This window comes from Gymnodraco acuticeps, unplaced genomic scaffold, assembly GCF_902827175.1.
Source record: "Gymnodraco acuticeps unplaced genomic scaffold, fGymAcu1.1, whole genome shotgun sequence".
Lineage (NCBI taxonomy): Eukaryota > Metazoa > Chordata > Actinopteri > Perciformes > Bathydraconidae > Gymnodraco > Gymnodraco acuticeps.
Window position 1 is genome coordinate 20,823 of NW_022990678.1, and position 19,630 is coordinate 40,452.

At 45.4% G+C, this 19,630-nt stretch overlaps 1 protein-coding gene across 1 annotated transcript in view; it reads right to left on the reverse strand.

Annotated features, from left to right (window-relative positions):
* Positions 1 to 716: 716 nt before the first annotated feature.
* The window catches only part of gstt1a (glutathione S-transferase theta 1a), a 33,019-nt gene continuing 14,105 nt past the window's right edge, over positions 717 to 19,630 (reverse strand). Inside the window, exons 4-5 of the mRNA XM_034230135.1 lie at positions 3,801 to 3,977; positions 717 to 1,264 (exon numbers count right to left, since the gene is read on the reverse strand). Of these exons, the coding sequence (XP_034086026.1) occupies positions 1,073 to 1,264; positions 3,801 to 3,977 (369 nt within the window). The 3' untranslated portion in view covers positions 717 to 1,072. The remainder of the gene's footprint in view (positions 1,265 to 3,800; positions 3,978 to 19,630) is intronic.

Below are 19,630 nucleotides of genomic sequence, written 5' to 3' on the forward strand. Positions count from 1 at the left end.
TGTGAGCAAGCGAGACAGAGAGAGAAAGCGAGAGAGCTAGAGAGAGCACACTTTTATCTATTTAATATAGCCTAGTTGTAAAAAATAAAGTAAGAAATCATTCCAATGTGTACTACTATAGGACAGTAAAAAAAAAAAAATGTTTTAAAAGGGGAGTGATTAGTAAAATATGCATAAATAAAAAGAAAGAATGCTAACTATAACATAAGATAAGAATAAACAAGTTTAAATTATTTGTTATTAGTTGTGATCATATTCTAAAGATTTTTGGATTATTGAAAAGTACAGCTCCCTTTGAGTGTTGAGAGCTGTATCCATAAATTAATTTTGTTGATTTAGATTTAACCCTAGAGGATGTGAGGTCCACCTTTTTTGAAAGTAGCTCTCATCCTAAAAAAAGGTTGGAGACCCCTGTTATAGAACGATACATTTGACAATGTTAAGCTTGGCCTACCATTTTATTGGAGCAATGAGGAACAGGTGGGGCTTGAAAAGGCCCAGCTGTTCAAAGTGGGGAATGACAGAAAAAGTTTGAGAACCACTGCAGTAGAGGAACAAAATACAAATATGAACCTGAAAATAAGCAGAATAGGGCCCATTAAAAAAAAGACTGTTTTATTGTTCATGTTGTACACACTGAGTTTTAAATCTAAAGACTTCATTTTTGAAATGTGGTTAAACTTAAAAAAGGTTAAATAATGGTCACAGACAGGGAATTCTTGAATATAATGTTGATGCTCTTTAATAGTTGTGGTGAAGGGATCATGAATATGTATTCACTCATAATGATTGATACACAATGAGTTGTTAAAATAGATTGTTCTTGTTTTTTCCTGGTGCATTTTTCCAGTTTTCTTTCAAATGTATAGATTTCCTTCAAGTTAGCATGAAAGAAAATTCTGTTGGTAAACCAAATGTTCTGCAGAAATAAAAATGAAATAATTTTCACAGAGTTTTCGAAACTGTTCTAACAGTTTTACACAACTTCATGTTCTCGAATTCTGCAAGGAAAAAACTCACACAATGAAATATTTGTTTAGATCATTGCCAGTCATCCTCTATCCTTTTGTACTCAGCTGAAAAGCTTCTGAAACTTTGGTTTGAGCATCTCCAGGTTGCTGTTGTTCTCCATCTGCTGCGGCAGGCTCATGATCACCTCGTGAGCTTCCGCAAACAACTTTTCACCGAGAGCCTTCTTCACTCGCTCCCTCCAGGCAGTCAGCTTCTGCCGGCCTTCAAACACATCCAGGCCGGTGGCAACAGGCTGTGAAACACACGGCAAAGCTCACCACATTTCAATAACATGTACATGAAATGTTAAACTGCAGTTTCTCTACCTTGCATGCAGACAGGGTCATCAAAATGTTATTCTGACACAGACAAATAGATTTTATTTTTTTATAATTCTTAAATATTCCATCATGATTTATTCAGAGCTCCCAAACCCCCTAATCCCACCAGGAGCGTCTGCGCTGCGTTGCGCCGCGGCTCGAAGCGTCCCAGAAGCTCCTCGCCGCAAGGAATTTCTAAAATATAGGATGAATCCTATTTTTGACGCGGCGCAGCGCAGCGAAGTGGAATGTTCATACAACAACTGCGAGGCTGCACATACGACACTCCGCTTCCGCAACGTTTTGAAACGCGCCTGGTGGGTTAGGACGCAGGAGGAGGTCGCAGCGCGGCGCAGCCGCGGCGCAGCCGCAGCGCAGACGCTTCCAGTGGGATCAGGGGGTAAGGGATGTTGATTCTGGGCTGTACCAATCCTGCTGAAACGCACATTTTCCTTCATAATATTTCAGGGCTCGATATTTACACGCACCCACTTAAACTCTGTGTATGGGCAAGTATATTGCCTAAAGCAGGAGTGCCCAACCTTTTTTTAACCGAGAGCTACTTTTAAAGTTGCCAGTCTGCCGAGATCTACCAGTCCAAATAGAGAGGCGTAGTACAGGAAAATACACACTTCTACTTGTATAAAACGGACCTTTGTACGATTAATACTTCATAAAATACTGCAGATCCTTTATCTTACCTCTTTCTAATCTACACACATACAAGTATTTAACTGAAGTTACACAACAGTGTTGTTGATACAGAGTTGGAGTTTATCCACACGTCACATACTACAGTGGGTAATGTTTTCAAGAAACATTGAACAGTGCTGCCACATATGACACAGGAAAAAAAGAAAAGACTCTGAACCCTTTCTTTGCCATTATATAAAAATAGTGTTGCTACAAAAGTATAAATTAGTTAAATACTATACTATATAATATATATACTATAGTATAGTACTATACTATTAGTATTAGTTACTTTGGCATGCCAAAGTGCAATAAAAAAGACACAATTAATAGAATCAAACATGTTTGTTGCATTTTAGTAGAGTATAAAAATAAATGCTTTTAAAATAGGATGCAAGCAACACTAGTTTCTTAACCTGAATTGATAATAGACTATAATCAATTTAAACGGAACAGATCTTAATGTTTGCATTCTTATACCATTTTGTGCAATAATTATAATGAATAAGTTCAAACAAACTAAAACTTACAGCTGATTAATAACAGTATCTAACTTGAGTTTTTATTATATCAAAAACCTGTTGAAATGCTACTGTTATTTTTACTGCCCCCAAAAAGCGCGTCGGCAGCCTCCAGGAATGCTTCTTTCACAACTTCGCCGTCTTTTAAAGACTTCATGTGTTTCGCAAGAACGTGACACGATAAGATGCTATGTTAGCAGCCTTGCTCTTGTTGTTGGGCCTGGTGAAAATGGACTGCTGTGCATTTAGCTGTCCTTTCAGGCCCCTCCCCTTTTGGGAGCGTAGGGCAGAATTAGGAGGGAATTCCGTCTCGTAGCGCTTGTGCACTGTTTTGAAATGCCGCTCCTAAATTACCCTTCTTCGATAAAGCCACGCTCGCATTGCAGATGAGACAGATGGACTTTGAATTGGAATAGATACAAAAATAATCATCCTCCCACTCGGAGTGAACATTATATATTTTGGGCTTTTTTGCTTCTGCCATAATTGCGGTCTTGTGTGTGTGCGGACTGTCACTCCTGTTGACACGGACAACGTCAGCGAAATAGTGCCCACTGCCCACCAGCCACGTCCCGACACATGGGGTCACGCCGGCCAATCACAAAGCTTTGATGCGTTCAAGTGCATTATTCTGGCACAGGAAGATGTTATGTTATAGGACATTAACGATAAAACAGAATATTGTTGTTCTATTTTTAGACACATCTCGCAATCGACTGGGAATCTCCCGGTCGATCGCGATCGACTGGTTGGGCACCCCTGGCCTAAATAAAGCAAAAGATAAATGTGATCTATATCAGAGAAGTCCCGATCTAATCTCGAAGACAGTGGTGGAAGAAGGCTCCAGATTGTAATATTTGTATCACTTATTCTCTGGGGGTAAAACACTTGATCCCACATCTCTAATTATGCAATTTAAACTTTGCAAACATTGTTACTGATTAGTGCTACTCTTGACCTCATGAACGTTATGGGTAACATTTGTGCCCTTTAAAGATCTGCATCACATTTCTTTCAAAAACAGTAGTCACATGTGTTTGTATGCCAAAACACCCTTGTTAAAGTCCCAGGGTTATCATTATCATATTATTGTGCATAAATCGATGAAACATTTGCATTTATTTCCACAAGAATAATAGGAATTTCCTGTGAAATCATAATAAAACCATGACATCTCTAGCATTAGTAGCAGGAGTAGTAAGACTTACCTTTATTTGCAAGTAGTACATTGTATTACAAACAAAAGTGGTATTACCTGTATGATCTCAACTATAGCCACCAGATCGGCCACAGAGATTTTGTCGCCAACTATGAACGGTTTATTCTGCAGGAACATGTCCTCCAGCATTTGGAGCGACTGATTCAGATCCTGCACAGCAGCGTCCATCTTCTCCTTCGGGACCTCGGAGCCCATGATGACAGGAAACAGAGCCTGTGAAGACCAATGAGACTTTGGTAAGAACGGAAGCAGTCCATAGAGAGGGGAAGTCCTGCCCATTTCCATTGGACCAACATGGAACCTCATTTTAGAAAAGATAAGTATGGTAGGCAACGGCGAAAGAAAAATAGTTTGATCCTGTTTAAAATGTGCCATGAACAGTGGCGACTGGTCATTATGGGCAGGTGGCACAGCCCCACCTAGTGTCAGCAGAAAGTGTTACAAATAATGATTACAAAGAATGCAAAAAAATAAATTATAAAACATATTTTAAGATCATGTTTAATCATCTGATTCGTCTGTACATTGCTGTTTTAGTCTGTGTTCTTCTAATTAGTGTCTACAGTGTGTGTCTATTGAGCTGTTTTGAGCCATGTGGGACAAAACCCGATCATGCCCCTCCCTCTCACTGTCTAAGTCAGGGGTCTGCAACCCGCGGCTCTCGACCCCTAATCTCCACCGCGTTACGGCCGCGTTACGGCGTCCGCAAAGATCGCGGCCACTCTAGTCAATGGGTGCTATTCCACCACACGTGGCGCGTAACTTACGGCCCAGAAGCGTCCCAGAAGCGTCTCGGCACAGGGCTTCTCTAAAATTAGGATGAATCCTATTTTTTTACGCGACGCAGCCGTAAGGTAAGGTCGGGCAGGCAGGAGGTGGAACATTCAGAGCATATATAGCATATATATATATATATATATTAGGGGTGTAACGGTCCTCTCTGAAGAACCAGCACCTTACCGTGGTAGAGAGGTTTGTGTGCCCTGATGAACCTGGGGGCTGTGTTGTCTGGAACCTTGTGTTCCTGGTAGGGTCTCCCATGGCAAATTGGTCTCAGGCAAGGGGCCAGACTAAGATTGGTTCAAAAGACCTCATGAAAGACGACACAAGAAGTGAGGATACCCGGCCCGGAGGAAGCCCGGGGTCCCCTTCTGGAGCCAGGCCCAGAAGGAGGACTCGTCGGCGAGCGTCTGGTGGCCGGGCTTGCCACGGAGCCCGGCCGGGCCCAGCCCGAAAAGGCAACGTGGGCAACACCTCCGCTTCTCCGTCCCGCGGGCCCACCACCTACGGGAAACATCGATGGGGTCGGGTGCGCTGCCGGAAGGGTGGCAGTGAAAGCAGAGGGTCTCGACGGACCAGACCCGGGCGACAGAAGCTGGCTTTGGGGACGTGGAACTAGTGTTAATTTCATCAGCTATTTTTTTATTTAGTTTTAGTCTTAGTCCTGTGTTAAATTTCCTTTTTAGTTTTAGTCATATTTAGTCACCTTCATCCTGTTTTTATTTAGTCAAGTTTTAGTCGACTAAAAGTCTGAGCATTTTAGTCTTATTTTAGTCGACTAAAACAGTAAACATTTTAGTCAAGATTTAGTCGACTAAAAGTCTGAGCATTTTAGTCATATTTTAGTCAAAGAAAACTAATTATTTTAGTCTACTTTTTGTCAATAAAAACTGTTGAGTATTTTTTAGTCATCAGATTATATAGAACATTTCAGTCAAACTAGTCTAGCCAAAACCAATAATTTGTCATTTTAGTATATATAAATAAATAAGATTATATCTTGTCCTTATTTGATGAAAAACACAGGTTGAATGATTAAGAATGCAGCTTTGCAGAGAGTATCTGCTCAGGTTTGTGGTGTTTTTACCAGCTGTGTTATGGCCACATTGCTTCCCTTCTGATAAAACAATGCATTCGCTTTTTTTCTCCGCCTCATTGTAGCGAAAATGGGCCCAAATATCACATTGTTTCTTTCTCCCAAGCAGTGGTGGCTTTAGACTTTTTCGTTGTCAGTCATTTTGACGCATCGTAACATTTCCGTCATAATCCATTATTATCCGTCGAGTGCACAATTTATCAATCACTCGCGCTGACGGGGGAGTATTCGGTTAACGCGAGTGCGACCACTGCTCCCAAGCCCTGTTGCCATTTCATTTTCTGTTAAATAAGGTTAGTTAGACCATGAGTTAGACCCGAGTCTTCCTGACAGTTCATATTGTGCCGCTGCCCGGTGTAATTCAAATCTACCGCCGCGCGCACCGCAGACACACACAGCTGCTGCCCTGCCGCAGCCCCGGAAATGGAACTGCTGGGAGAAAAACTGACTATCAGAGATGTAACGTTATCTTTGATAATATTTCGTCTCCTCATTTTTCGTCAACGAAAGTAAAGAGAGATTTTGGCATAGTTTTTATTTAGTGAACTACATTTTCATCTCGTCACTTTTCGTCAACGATATTGCATGATGATTTCGTTACAGTTAATGTTTACTGCCGTCGGTGCCGTCTCGTCATCGTCTCGTTTTCGTCATGGAAAAAAAGGTCGTTGACGAACATATTTCGTCATAGATTTAGTCAACGAAATTAACACTACGTGGAACGTCACCTCTCTGGGGGGGAAGGAGCCGGAGCTTGTGCGGGAGGTGGAGCGTTACCAGTTGGATCTGGTTGGGCTCACATCTACGCACAGCGTCGGCTCTGGAACCTTACTTCTGGATAGGGGTTGGACTCTATTCTTCTCCGGAGTTGCTCAAGGTGTGAGGCGCCGGGCGGGTGTGGGGATACTCACAAGTCCCCAGTTAGGTGCTTCGTTGTTGGAGTTTACCCCAGTGGACGAGAGGGTCGCCTCCCTACGCCTGCGGGTTATGGGGGGGAAAACTCTGACAGTTGTGTGTGCTTATGCACCCAACAGCAGTTCAGAGTATACGGCCTTCTTGGAGACCCTGGAAAGAGTCCTGTATGGGGCTCCTGAAGGTGACTCTTTAATCTTGCTGGGAGACTTCAACGCACATGTGGGCAATGATGGAGACACTTGGAGGGGTGTGATTGGGAGGAACGGCCCCCCTGATCTGAACCGGAGTGGTGGTTTGTTACTGGACTTCTGTGCTAGTCATGGATTGGCCATAACAAACACCATGTTCGAACATAAGGATGCTCATAAGTGTACGTGTTACCAGAGCACCCTAGGCAGAAGGTCCATGATCGATTTCGTTATCGTATCATCGGACCTGAGGCCGTATGTTTTGGACACTCGGGTAAAGAGAGGGGCGGAGTTGTCAACTGATCACCATCTGGTGGTGAGTTGGGTCGAGTGGCGGCGGAAGCCTCTGGATAGACCTGGTAAGCCCAAACGTGTAGTTCGGGTGAACTGGGAACGTCTGGAGGAGGCCCAAGTTCAGGAGGCCTTCAACTCACACCCCCGGCGGAGCTTTTCGGGCATTCCTGTGGAGGTTGGGGACATTGAACCAGAGTGGTCGGTGTTCAAAGCCTCTATTGCCGAAGCCGCGGCGGGGAGCTGTGGTCTCAAGGTCCTAGGTGCCTCAAGGGGCGGTAACCCTCGAACCTCCTGGTGGACACCGGTGGTTAGGGAAGCCGTCCGACTGAAGAAGGAGGCCTTCAGGGATTTGTTATCCCGGGGGACTCCCGAGGGAGTTGCAAGGTACCGACAGGCCCGAAGGGCAGCAGCCTCATCCGTGGCCGAGGCAAAGCAGCGGGTGTGGGAGAAGTTCGGAGAAGACATGGAGAAGGACTTTCGGGCGGCACCAAAGTTGTTCTGGAAAACTGTCCGACACCTCAGGAGGGGGAAGCAGGGAACCATCCAAGCTGTGTACAGTAAGGATGGGACGTTGTTGACCTCAACTGATGGAGTGTTAGGGCGTTGGAAGGAACACTTTGAGGAACTCCTGAACCCGACAACTCCGCCCTCTATGTTAGAGGCAGAGCTGGAGTATGACGGGGGATCAACACCAATCTCCCGGGGGGAGGTCACTGAGGTCGTCAAACAACTCCACAGTGGCAAAGCCCCGGGGGTGGATGAGATCCGCCCGGAAATGCTGAAGGCTCTGGGTGTTGAGGGACTGTCATGGTTGACACGTCTCATCAACGTTGCGTGGAAGTCGGAAACAGTACCGAAGGAGTGGCAGACCGGGGTGGTGGTTCCCCTTTTTAAAAAGGGGGATCAGAGGGTGTGTGCCAATTACAGAGGCATCACACTACTCAGCCTCCCCGGGAAAGTTTACACTAAGGTACTCGAAAGGAGGGTCAGGCCGATTGTCGAACCTCAGATTGAGGAGGAACAATGTGGATTCCGTCCTGGTCGTGGAACAACGGATCAGCTTTTTACTCTCGCAAGGATCCTGGAGGGGGCCTGGGAGTATGCTTATCCGGTCTACATGTGTTTTGTAGACTTGGAGAAGGCGTATGACCGAGTTCCCAGGGAGTTACTGTGGGAGGTGCTGCGGGAGTATGGGGTGAGGGGGTCTCTACTCAGGGCCATCCAATCTCTGTACTCCCAAAGCGAGAGCTGTGTCCGGGTCCTCGGCAGTAAGTCGGACCCATTTCCGGTGAGGGTTGGCCTCCGCCAGGGCTGCGCTTTGTCACCAATCCTGTTTGTAATATACATGGATCGGATTTCGAGGTGTAGTCATGGGGGAGGGGGTCTGCAGTTCGGTGGACTAAGGATTGCACCACTGCTTTTTGCAGATGATGTGGTTCTAATGGCTTCATCGGTCTGCGACCTTTAGCACTCACTGGATCGGTTCGCAACCGAGTGTGAAGCGGCTGGGATGAGGATCAGCACCTCCAAATCTGAGGCCATGGTTCTCAGCAGGAAACCGATGGACTGTCCACTTCAAGTAGGGAATGAGTCCTTACCCCAAGTGAAGGAGTTCAAGTATCTCGGGGTCTTGTTCTCGAGTGAGGGAACAATGGAGCGTGAGATGGGCCGGAGAATCGGAGCAGCGGGAGCGGTACTGCAGTCGCTTTACCGCACCGTTGTGACGAAAAGGGAGCTGAGCCAGAAGGCAAAGCTCTCTGTCTACCGGGCCATTTTCGTTCCTACCCTCACCTATGGTCATGACCGAAAGAACGAGATCGCGGATACAAGCGGCCGAGATGGGTTTTCTCCGCAGGGTGGCTGGTGTCTCCCTTAAGGATAAGGTGAGAAGTTCGGTCATCAGGGAGGGACTCGGAGTTGAGCCGCTCCTCCTTCGTGTCGAAAGGAGCCAGTTGAGGTGGTTCGGGCACCTAGTTAGGATGCCACCTGGGCGCCTCCCTAGGGAGATGTTCCAGGCACGTCCAGCTGGGAAGAGACCAAGGGGTAGACCTTGGACCAGGTGGAGGGATTATATCTCTTCGCTGGCCTGGGAGCGCCTTGGGATCCCCCAGTCAGAGCTGGTTGATGTCGCCAGGGAAAAGAAAGTTTGGGGCTCTCTGCTGGAACTGCTACCCCCGCGACCCGACCACGGATAAGCGGAAGAAGATGGATGGATGGATGGATGGGGTGTAACGGTACACGTGCCCTTCGGTTCGGTACACGTGTGTACCGAAGTGTACCGAACGAATATAACGTTAAACGTAAAAAATCGAGAACGTGAACAACTTCTTGGAAGTAATCTCAGGTGCTGCGTCGCAGCATTCAGAGTAATTTGCTCACATTGGGTTCAACGCGTCATAGGGTTAGGGCATAGGGCAAGTCATTTCATTGGACGAGAGGCATACTATGAGAGCTGGTCAGAGGGACGCATTCAAATGTAGTCAGTAATTTGAGGAACTGTCGAAATGGCGAACGCAGATAAAGTTGAGCTTGAAAATCCTCCAGCATCATTGAAGTCTCCGGTTTGGGAAAATGTTGGTTTCGCAGTTACGTACAAGGATGACGGACAAAGACAGGTGGACCGAACGAAAACTATTTGTCGGCATTGTTCAACTAAAATTGGTTACGCGGCTGGCAATACATCAAACTTGCACACTCATTTGAAAAGGCATCACCCGAACGTGAATATCACCGGTACCAAAAGACTGAAGTGCAAACCCAACTCCCACTAGCATTTAAGCCTCCACCACTCGCAAAAAGTTCAGACCGAGCCAAAGCTATTACAAACGCCAAATATCCTTATGTTGCCATGTTAGCAAAGCGCTACCTGGCTGTATCTGCTACTACCTCTGTCCCTAGCGAGAGGGTATTCTCCACAGCAGGAGACATTGTTAGTGCCAGCAGATCTGCCCTTTCGGCAAGCAATGTGGACAAGTTCATTTTTCTTTAAAAAAACATGACAATACAATGACAAGCAAGTCATAATGTCAAACTGGCTGCTTAGGTACTAGTACAGTACAGTTCAAATACAGATTATTTCAGTTCATCGAAAAGCTGCACCTTAATGTTTTTTTTAAATTATATTTTGTATTTATTTGAGTGAATATTCATAGTTTAATAATAATTAAAAACCCAAAACTAATAGTTTATGTTTTGTGAGAATACTAGTACAGTAAAGTTCAAATACAGATTATTTCAGTTTTGTATTTATTTGAGTGAATACATTATTCACAGTTTAATAATAATAAAAAAAAAAAAAGTTATGTTTTGTGATAATTTTTTCTGCTGTACCGAAAATGTACCGAACCGAACCGTGACCTAAAAACCGAGGTACGTACCGAACCGAAATGTTTGTGAACCGTTACACCCCTAATATATATATATACACACACACACAAACAAATTATGCAGACCCTATCCCTCCATAGTCTTTCAAGTAGGAGGAGAAATGCCAGCGTTCTCCTCCGGTTTACAGGCACTGTGTAAATTATATATAGAATAATTATTAAGATGAATGCATTTTTTACCACTAAAATACAGCAACACATCTTTGATTCATGTCGTTTATAACTGGAATATTATTATTATTATTATTAACTTTGTCTGTACAAAGTAGCCTGTCCAGGAAATATGCCCAAATCAACAAAAACTGCTCGCCGGCAGGCAAGACGCTCCGCTTCTGAAATGCTTCTGAAATGCGCCCTTATGACGCTAGAGGAGGTCGGACCAAAACCGTGGCGCAGCCGTAACGCGGCGCAGACGGACCCAGTGGAAACTAGGGTTGCGTTCCGATAATCCAAAAATTAGCTCCTAAATTCTAACCCTATCTCCTATTCCTTGACCTCTGAGTGAAACGTCACGGGGTTAAGGGATAGTGGATAGGAGAATTCAAAAGGACTTAGGAGAAGAGACTGCGGTACTTTAGAGCAGGGATCACCAACTACATTTGTCTAAGGGCCAAAATGTATCCAATAGACACTATCGCAGGCCAGCGATTTTTATATAGTCCAGAATTTTGAAGTTGTACACCGGGGGGGTTTAAGACAGTTACGTGTCTTAAACGTTGGAATCGGGTCTACTTTAACGTATTCAGATTACTTTTAGAATACTTTTGGAATACTTTCTTTTTCCATAACAGATGGGTATGTTTTGGTGAACAGGAGACACGTATTTTACTGTTTTAATGGGTTATCAATAACTCAAACACAACATCTTGGTGTCATTCTGGACGGCTCCCTCTCATCTGCACCCCACATAAAAAACATCACCCAGACTGCATTCTTTGTACTGTCTTAAAACCTTTCCTTAGAATATGTTATGAATTGTAAGGTGTCCTTGGGTGCTTTGAAAGGCGCCCCTAAATAGAATGAATTATCATTATTATTTATTATCTGAAACGATGTTATAACTTTTAAAACTTTTTCCAGTCACTTGCCCCATGCATTCAGCAGCAGCAGGCCATTCACTTTGATTTGATCCCGTTATGAAATGTCATAATTTCGACAATAAAGAAATGCTACATAAACGTTATCTTGCACATTTTATCTAACCATCTCCGTTTCTAACTTTCAATATATTTTAAAAGAGATCTCTCTCTCATCTGCGTGCGGGGGCGGGGCCTCTGCATCTCTCTCTCGCACACAGACGCGCTGCATCTCTCTCTCGCTCACAGACACGCTGCAGCGCCGTGCAGTGTGCACACAGCTCTGCCGGTAATGAATATTATATTTTGCGAGGAAATTTTTCCACCAATAATTACAATAAGTATTCCAAAATGTATTCACTTCAGGTTTACGAAAGTAACTGTCATCAGATTACTCGTTTTTCAAATGTAACGCCAGCTGAATACAGTTAGCCTACTTGATTTTTGTATTCTGATTACGTAACGCCGTTACATGTATTCCGTTACAACCCAACCCTGCTTCTAGGCTACTGTCCCGCAGCTCCTGCCTCTCTGTTGGACTCTGTCGCAGCGGGGCTACTGCTGTGGTGCGGAGCGCACAAAGCAGACTCTTCAGAACGAAGAATCACTTCTTCTTCAAGGCAGGGAAGGTTTTGCAGTACGCAGTCTACTGTCCCGCAGCTGCTGCCTCTCTGTTGGACTCCGATACTGCACACAGTGGTTACTGCGAACGCAGTAACCACGCCGCAGTCACCCCCGTCGTGCGGACCGGATGAGAATGTCTGGCGGGCCGGATGTGGCCCGCGGGCCGCCAGTTGGTGGTCACTGCTTTAGAGAATCCGAATTCACTTTCACTATCCGACGTGTTTATGATGCGCCAGCGGACGTCGTTGTGTGCGTCTGCTGCTGTGGGGAAACTATGGAAACTACAGTTTTCTATACAGCGGACTACAACATGGATGTTTAATAAGAACGAGGGACTACTGTAAACTCATCTAGAGACTCTGCACCGTGCTCTGATGCTGTTGCTTTATGAACGTGGACAAGAGAGAAACATATTCTTCATGACCAAAGTTGGAATTGAAATAAAAAAGGAAAGTGAAACTTATGCTCGTCACCCTCTCCCTCCGGTCCACATTAATACAAATGATCCCAATACGTATGATTGTATGAACTATTAAAATATCTTAAAATAAATACAAATGTATTTATTATAAACGTTAGTCCTTAACATCTATCACTGTGTATATCACCATTCAAACATCTTTTAAAAGTTGAACAAACTCCACACAGCTCAGTGAAATGTTGACTTTATTTGATCATTTCAGTAAAAACTAACATTCATATTTCTCTTTTTGATTATAATACTGATGAACGTTCAAAACAAAGCACTTTGGCAACTTACCACATACGTTTTAAAATGCGTCATAAGCACCGTAACTTTCATGATATCATTTCTCTCATTATCGTTTGTGTCCGTGAACGGCCGACTGTTGTGTGACGTCAAATGCTGCGGCTGCAATGCATTGTGGGGCAGCATTTTCTCCTCTCCTTTCGGTAAGGGAGGTCCAGTGGTTCCTAAGCTAAAGGAGGTTATAAAGGAAGTTTGAAACCTCCTTTCCTTTAATTTGGAGAATTGGAACGGCACTTATCATGGCTGCCACTGAGGGACTTCCGGGTCATTTTACTTGGTTAGGAAGGTTCCTAAGCTAAATGGACTATTGGACTGGGCCCTAGGGGTAACCCCCAGTTTCCACTGGGTCCGTCTGCACCGCGCTGCGCCGCATCACGGCTGCGCGTCCCAGAAGCGTTTCAGAAGCGTAGCGTCGTGCGTGCAGGCTCGCAGTTTTGTTATTGATTCGGGCATCCTGGACATTTGTACTTCTACAAGAAAGTAAGTAGGCTACGTAGTTAAATGTTTTATTTTTGTGTCTGTTTAACCTCTTAAACCCGGCCCCCCCGATACCGGGCGGAAAAACAGGTCACTGCAGGAGACAGCGTCTGGGGGCTTCTTATTATTTAAAAACCTATGAATGTCTTATACTCAAATAACGGGAAAAAACTCAGCAACCTAATGATATGAGCCATTTTTACCGAAACAAAACACAAGTCTCACAAGAAGCGTTAGCATTAGCCCTTAGTGAAAACAGGCTGATGCTACTTCCGGTGCTAACTAGCAAAAACGATCTTTAAAACTTAATATGTTCTGCACAAACTACATATCAGCTGAAAGCTGATACTCCATAGATTATTTTTATATAAGTATCATCACTGTAGGACACAAACTCACTGAGCGAGCAGCCAGAACAGAGCAAGAAAACAACAACAGTGTTCTAAAGCATAACAATAATTATGTCTTACCGTTGCTGTTTTGTGATCAAAAGTCGTGTTCAAGGGAATAAAAACGCTGATCAAGGTTAATCCAATGTGTTTTAGTCACTTTAGAATTGTTCCTGATAATCCATCATTACATTCATGGCCGCATCGTAGGTATAACGTTTTGCAGTCCGGGTTTAGGCTTTCTCAAGTGCTGTTTACGCAAGCCTCTCTCTCCTTGACGTAAGTGTAAAGCGGGATTTACTAACCCTCCCTCGATTCTATTGGCTCCAAAGTTTCAAAAAAGGTGTCAATCACCCAAATCGACCTATGGGTTCCAGAGATAGGATCCTGCGTAGTATGAATAATGCCAGCAGCGGCTGCTTTACGCACAGGAGCAGAAGCAGCCGCACAACCGCTCCAGCACAGCAGCAACGAACACAGCGAACAGAGACAACAGCAGGAAACTCTGATTAGGAACTTCAGGAAAGGTATGTACTCTCTCTGTTTGTATCTATTAGTTGTGTATTTGGTGTAATCTATAGTAATTCCACACTCGCAAAATACAAAATGGACGCCGCTTTGTTGTTGTAGCGTTATCGTTCCGTGAGAAACTAAAACAATGGCAACATCATGTTGGTGAACGTATAAATAGATTAATTGTATTTCGTGACTATAACACGGCAGTATATAAATAAAGCTGTATTGTATATCAACCCAGTATATATATATATATATATATATATATATATATATATATATACTGTTATTCCACACACGCCAAATGGATGCTGTTTTGTAGTTCTACAGACATTGACTATTAGCAGATTATAAATAAAGCTGTATTGTATATCAGTCTATATATATATATCTATATATATACTATAGCGTGTGTGAAATAACAGTATACATATATATATATATATACTATAGCGTGTATGAAATAACAGTATATATGTATACGGTTATTTCACACACGCTATAGTATATATATATATGAAATAACAGTATACACACATATATATATATGTATACTGTTATTTCACACACGCTAAATGGAGGAATTATTTCTGATTTGAGTTACATTTTTGAAAGAATAATCCAGTGAAGTAATCAAAGTAATTGTTTTTTCCACATTTGTTTTCACAGTGATGAAGACAAGTATTAAATGGCTTCTGGATCACAGCCATCAACATCTGCCTCATCCGAGCTACGACGTACATCAGATCAGCATACAGTTGCCCCAGAGCCATCAACATCCAAGCTACGCCGCTGGACGTCTGCACCAGTACTAACTCAGCCTCCCTCTGCATCTTCTGATTCAGTGGACAGACTGTCAGGAGGAAAGTGAAACGGGCTGGTGTGTGGAAGACTAAGGTTGTTACCGTTCCTGACGCTGTGGTGGACTACAACAGAAGCATGGGCTGCGTGGATATGTCCGATGCTTTGATTGGGTACTACAGTGTTCACCACAAAACCATGAAATGGTACAAGACCTTTTTTTTTACCATTTTCTGGACATTGCAGTGGTGAACAGCTTCCTTCTCCACAAGGAGCTGCACAAGATGAGGGGTGACCCCGGCAGGACGAAGCCACACACCCAGAAGTCCTTCAGGGAGCAGCTTGCTGCAGACATGAGGGGTGAAGTCCCTGCAGCAGCACCACCACCACCACTTCCCCCCCCATCATCACTCGTATGCATTCCCAAGTATTATGGGGAAGATGCCACCGCGCTCAGGAGGTGCTCTGATGCTGGCAACACAACGGTGAAGACCTATCTACTGCACTAAGTGCCTGGTGCCTCAATTCAAAAACACTAAACACATTCAGGTTGTGTACATTTTTTCTTTTTTGCCAGTATTTACAAAAAAAATGCTCGTGGTGTTATTTCGGTTTTAGTGTAGTTTTTTTGTGTTATTTTTTAAATAAATCTGCTCAAGACAAGAGACAAGTGTATCCTATGTTTCCTAATTGTTATTGTGTAAGTAAACCTTCCTAGAAGTGTTAGTCGGGTGATAAACATGTAAGGGCTGTGGCAAAGTCCACACACAGACCATTTACATACAAAACAAATGTAATTAAAAAATATATATATATTTTTTTAAAAACACTTGTATTTGGATGGAATGATTACCTGTAGTGATAATACAATTATTTTTACAGTATGGTACCTGAAAAAGGTCAAATGGCACTGATGGTATCCAAATGTGCCCAAATGTGCCCAAAGGTCAGTCCGCCTGGACTACTTTTAGCTAAACCTCTCTAAAAAGGTCAAATTTAACTTGTTTTGCCTCAATCTTGATACAGGGTACTTATTATATGTTATACTTTGGATTCCTAAAGCTTTTAGTCTACTATCCCATCATTCAAGGGTAGTTTTCACTATAAGTAATGTTTTTTTTTTAGGCGGGGGTAAGAATTTACCTTTTTTTACTATGTTCCATCTGAATTTACTCTGACTGAGAAATATCTATATTGATTCTGACACTTCTACATCCAACTCACAGATGTAACCTTGCTTTGATAAAATAAATTATTCATATAACCGTTTTAGAAGTTAAGTTATAGTCATTTGTTTTGGGCATAGCATTTTCGAGCCTGAAACCTTAAAAACAGACTCAGGGCTTAAGAGGTTAAATTGTGTTTATTGTTGTTATACATTTCCTATTTTGTTGTGTTGTAGTCTACAGACACAGTTAATAATAATTGTAATAGTCCCATTATAAACTACATGAATCAAATGTGTTGCTGTATTTTAGTGGTAAACAAATGCATTCATCATCATAATTATTATATATAATTTACAGTGCCTGTAAACCGGAGGATAACGTTGGCATTTCCGCTCGCATTTCCATTTCCTGCGAGGGGGGGCTGCCTGCCCGACCTTATGTTACGGCTGCGCCGCGGCAAAAATAGGATTCATCCTAATTTTAGAGAAGCGCTGCGCAGAGCCGCTTCTGGGCCGCTTCTGGGCCGCTTCTGGGACGCTTCTGGGACGCTTCTGGGACGCTTCTGGGACGCTTCTGGGACCAGTGTGCGAACTATACGGTCTCCGGGGGAGCCGGGATTTTTTTTTTTTTTGCGGGGGGGGGTAAATGTTGATCCGTGCATTAATAGCAACAGCACAGACATAGGCCTATTATAAAGAGAAAATCTGTTGCACACGGGGTGGGTGCCACAGGTCTACATTTACATGAAACGTCCCGATGGATCATGTTCATGTCAACAGATTTCCCGAGCATGTATGGGCTACGCAAACTTCAATCAACTTGATAATAAATAATCCACGGACCACCAATGTAACGTTTGACTGTTTAATTAAATCAACTTAAAATGACTCAAAAACAGGCTACTGTGGTGACACATTATTGGACATAATTCACCTCTCGTATTGTGTTGCCACACGGAGCCTTTAGTGGGAACACCGGTAGCGTTAGCTTCCATTCCTGCTAGCTCGTCAAGCAGAGCAGTTCATGCGATAACCTCTCTGTTATTAATGGCTAATAAAGATTGGAACTCTGTTCTTAATATACCGCCTCCGACTCCCTTTTCCTGGCACTACACTGGTGACCTTGACTTTTCCGAGAAAGTTTCCGGGAAATTAACGAGCATGGCTGAACGCGATGTGTTCGTAAAGCTGCTGGAATTCTGGGAGCACGCCGCGGAGGCATGGTTCGCACATGTGGAGGCGCACTTCGCCTGCCGACAGGTCCGTGACGGGGACCTGAAATACTACCATGTGGTAGCAGCGCTGGGGAGCTCCACGTCGTCCAGGTTGGTGGGATTCATCGCAGCCCCCCCCACATCATGGCAAATATGAGGCGATTAAGGCCCTTCTCCTCAAGACATTTAGCTTATCTGCTAAGGAGAGGGCCCGCCAGATACTTGACATCCAAGGCCTAGGAGACAGCAAGCCATCACAGCTAATGGAGAAAATGCTAAATCTGCTAGGGGGGGGAAGATCCCCGGATTTTATTCACGGAGATTTTCCTGCGTCACTTGCCTCCCCGGGTACAGACGGCGCTGGCCAACACGCCAGTCACGGAGCCCCGTGCTTTGGCTGAGGAAGCGGATCGTTTTTTCCTGGCTACGCAACAGCCCGGTGCAGAGACGTTAGCCGCGACGCTCAGCGGCCCACCTGAAGTCAAGAAAGCGTGGCGGAGGCCGGACACGGCTGTGGCGAGCCGGCGTGGAGACGCCAGAGAGTGCGTTTACCACGCACGTTTCGGGGCAAGGGCGAAGAGATGCATCGCTCCGTGCAGCTACAAACCCCCGGGAAACCGAGGGGCCAGCGCTCAGTAGTGGCTCTGAGCGTCGGCGGCACGTGCAGGCTCCTCTTCGTCAGCGACAGCGTTTCGGGGAGCCTGTTTCTGTGTGACACGGGCACTCAACGGAGCGTAGTTCCAGCGTCGAGTGAAGACGTCGCCCGTGGGGGGCACGGACCGCGATTGACGACGGCTAACGGCGGTCCCATTCGCACGTACGGCGTGAGGCGTATGTGTCTGTGACAGCGGACATTTCTTTTCCCCTCCTCGGAGCGGATTTTTTGTGTGCTCATGGACTCTTAGTGGACGTTAAGAATAGGCGTTTGGTTGATGCCTTAACGTTTTCTTCCCTCGTGTGCACACTTGGCAGCGCAGCGTACGACAGGCTGTCAGGCTCGCTGTCAGGGGCAGACACGTTTCTCAGACTGTTGGCCGAGTTTCCAGACCTGTCGCTACCCACCTTCTCTGCGCTTACCACTAAGCATGGCGTGGAACACCACGTCACTACCGGGGGGCCTCCTGTCTACGCCAGGGCCCGGCGGTTGAACCCTTCTAAGCTGGCTGTAGCGAGGGCAGAGTTCGCAACCATGGAGCGCCTGGGCATTGTCCGCCGCTCCGACAGTCCTTGGGCTTCCCCCCTGCACATCGTTCCCAAACCGAACGGCGGGTTCCGCCCGTGCAGGGATTACCGCCGACTCAACGACGCCACTACGCCTGACCGCTATCCGGTGCCGCACATTCAGGACTTTTCGGCGCATCTGGCCGGTACGGGGGTGTTTTCCAAGGTGGACCTGGTGCGTGGATACCACCAGGTGCCCATGCACCCCCTGGACATTCCCAAGACAGCAGTGATAACGCCTTTTGGACTTTTTGAGTTCCTGCGGATGCCTTTTGGACTCAAGAATGCCGCTCAGACGTTCCAGCGCCTGATGGATTCGGTGATGCGGGACCTGCCGTTTGTGTTTGTCTAGCTCGACGACATACTCGCGGCTTTTCCTCGCCCGCTCACCGCCCGGTCGCTCCGTGAGTTTCTGGGGATGGTGACTTTCTACCACCGTTTCATCGCCCGGGCCGCACACATCATGCGGCCGCTGTATGAAGCGTTGAAAGGCAAGACCCCCGTCCAGGAGATCGACTGGACAGCAGAGGCGGACGGCGCTTTTGCTGAGGTCAAGACCGCGTTGGCTCAGGCGGCTTTGCTGGCACACCCATCATCTACGGCTCCCATCTCCATCACCACGGACGCGTCAGACTACGCGGTCGGCGCAGTGCACGAGCAGTGGGTGGAGGGCGCTTGGCAGCCGCTCGCCTTTTTCAGCCGCCAGCTGACGCCTAGAGAACGCAAATACAGCACCTTTGACCGGGAGCTCCTCGGACTTTATTTGGCCGTGCGGCACTTCCGTTTCATGCTGGAAGGCCGTGAATTTACGGCGTTTGTCGACCACAAGCCGCTCACCTTCGCCATGTCAAAAGTGGCGGAGCCTTGGTCGGCACGTCAGCAGCGGCAGCTGTCCTACATATCAGAGTTCACTACGGACATTAAGCACGTGGCTGGCAAGTCGAACCTGGTT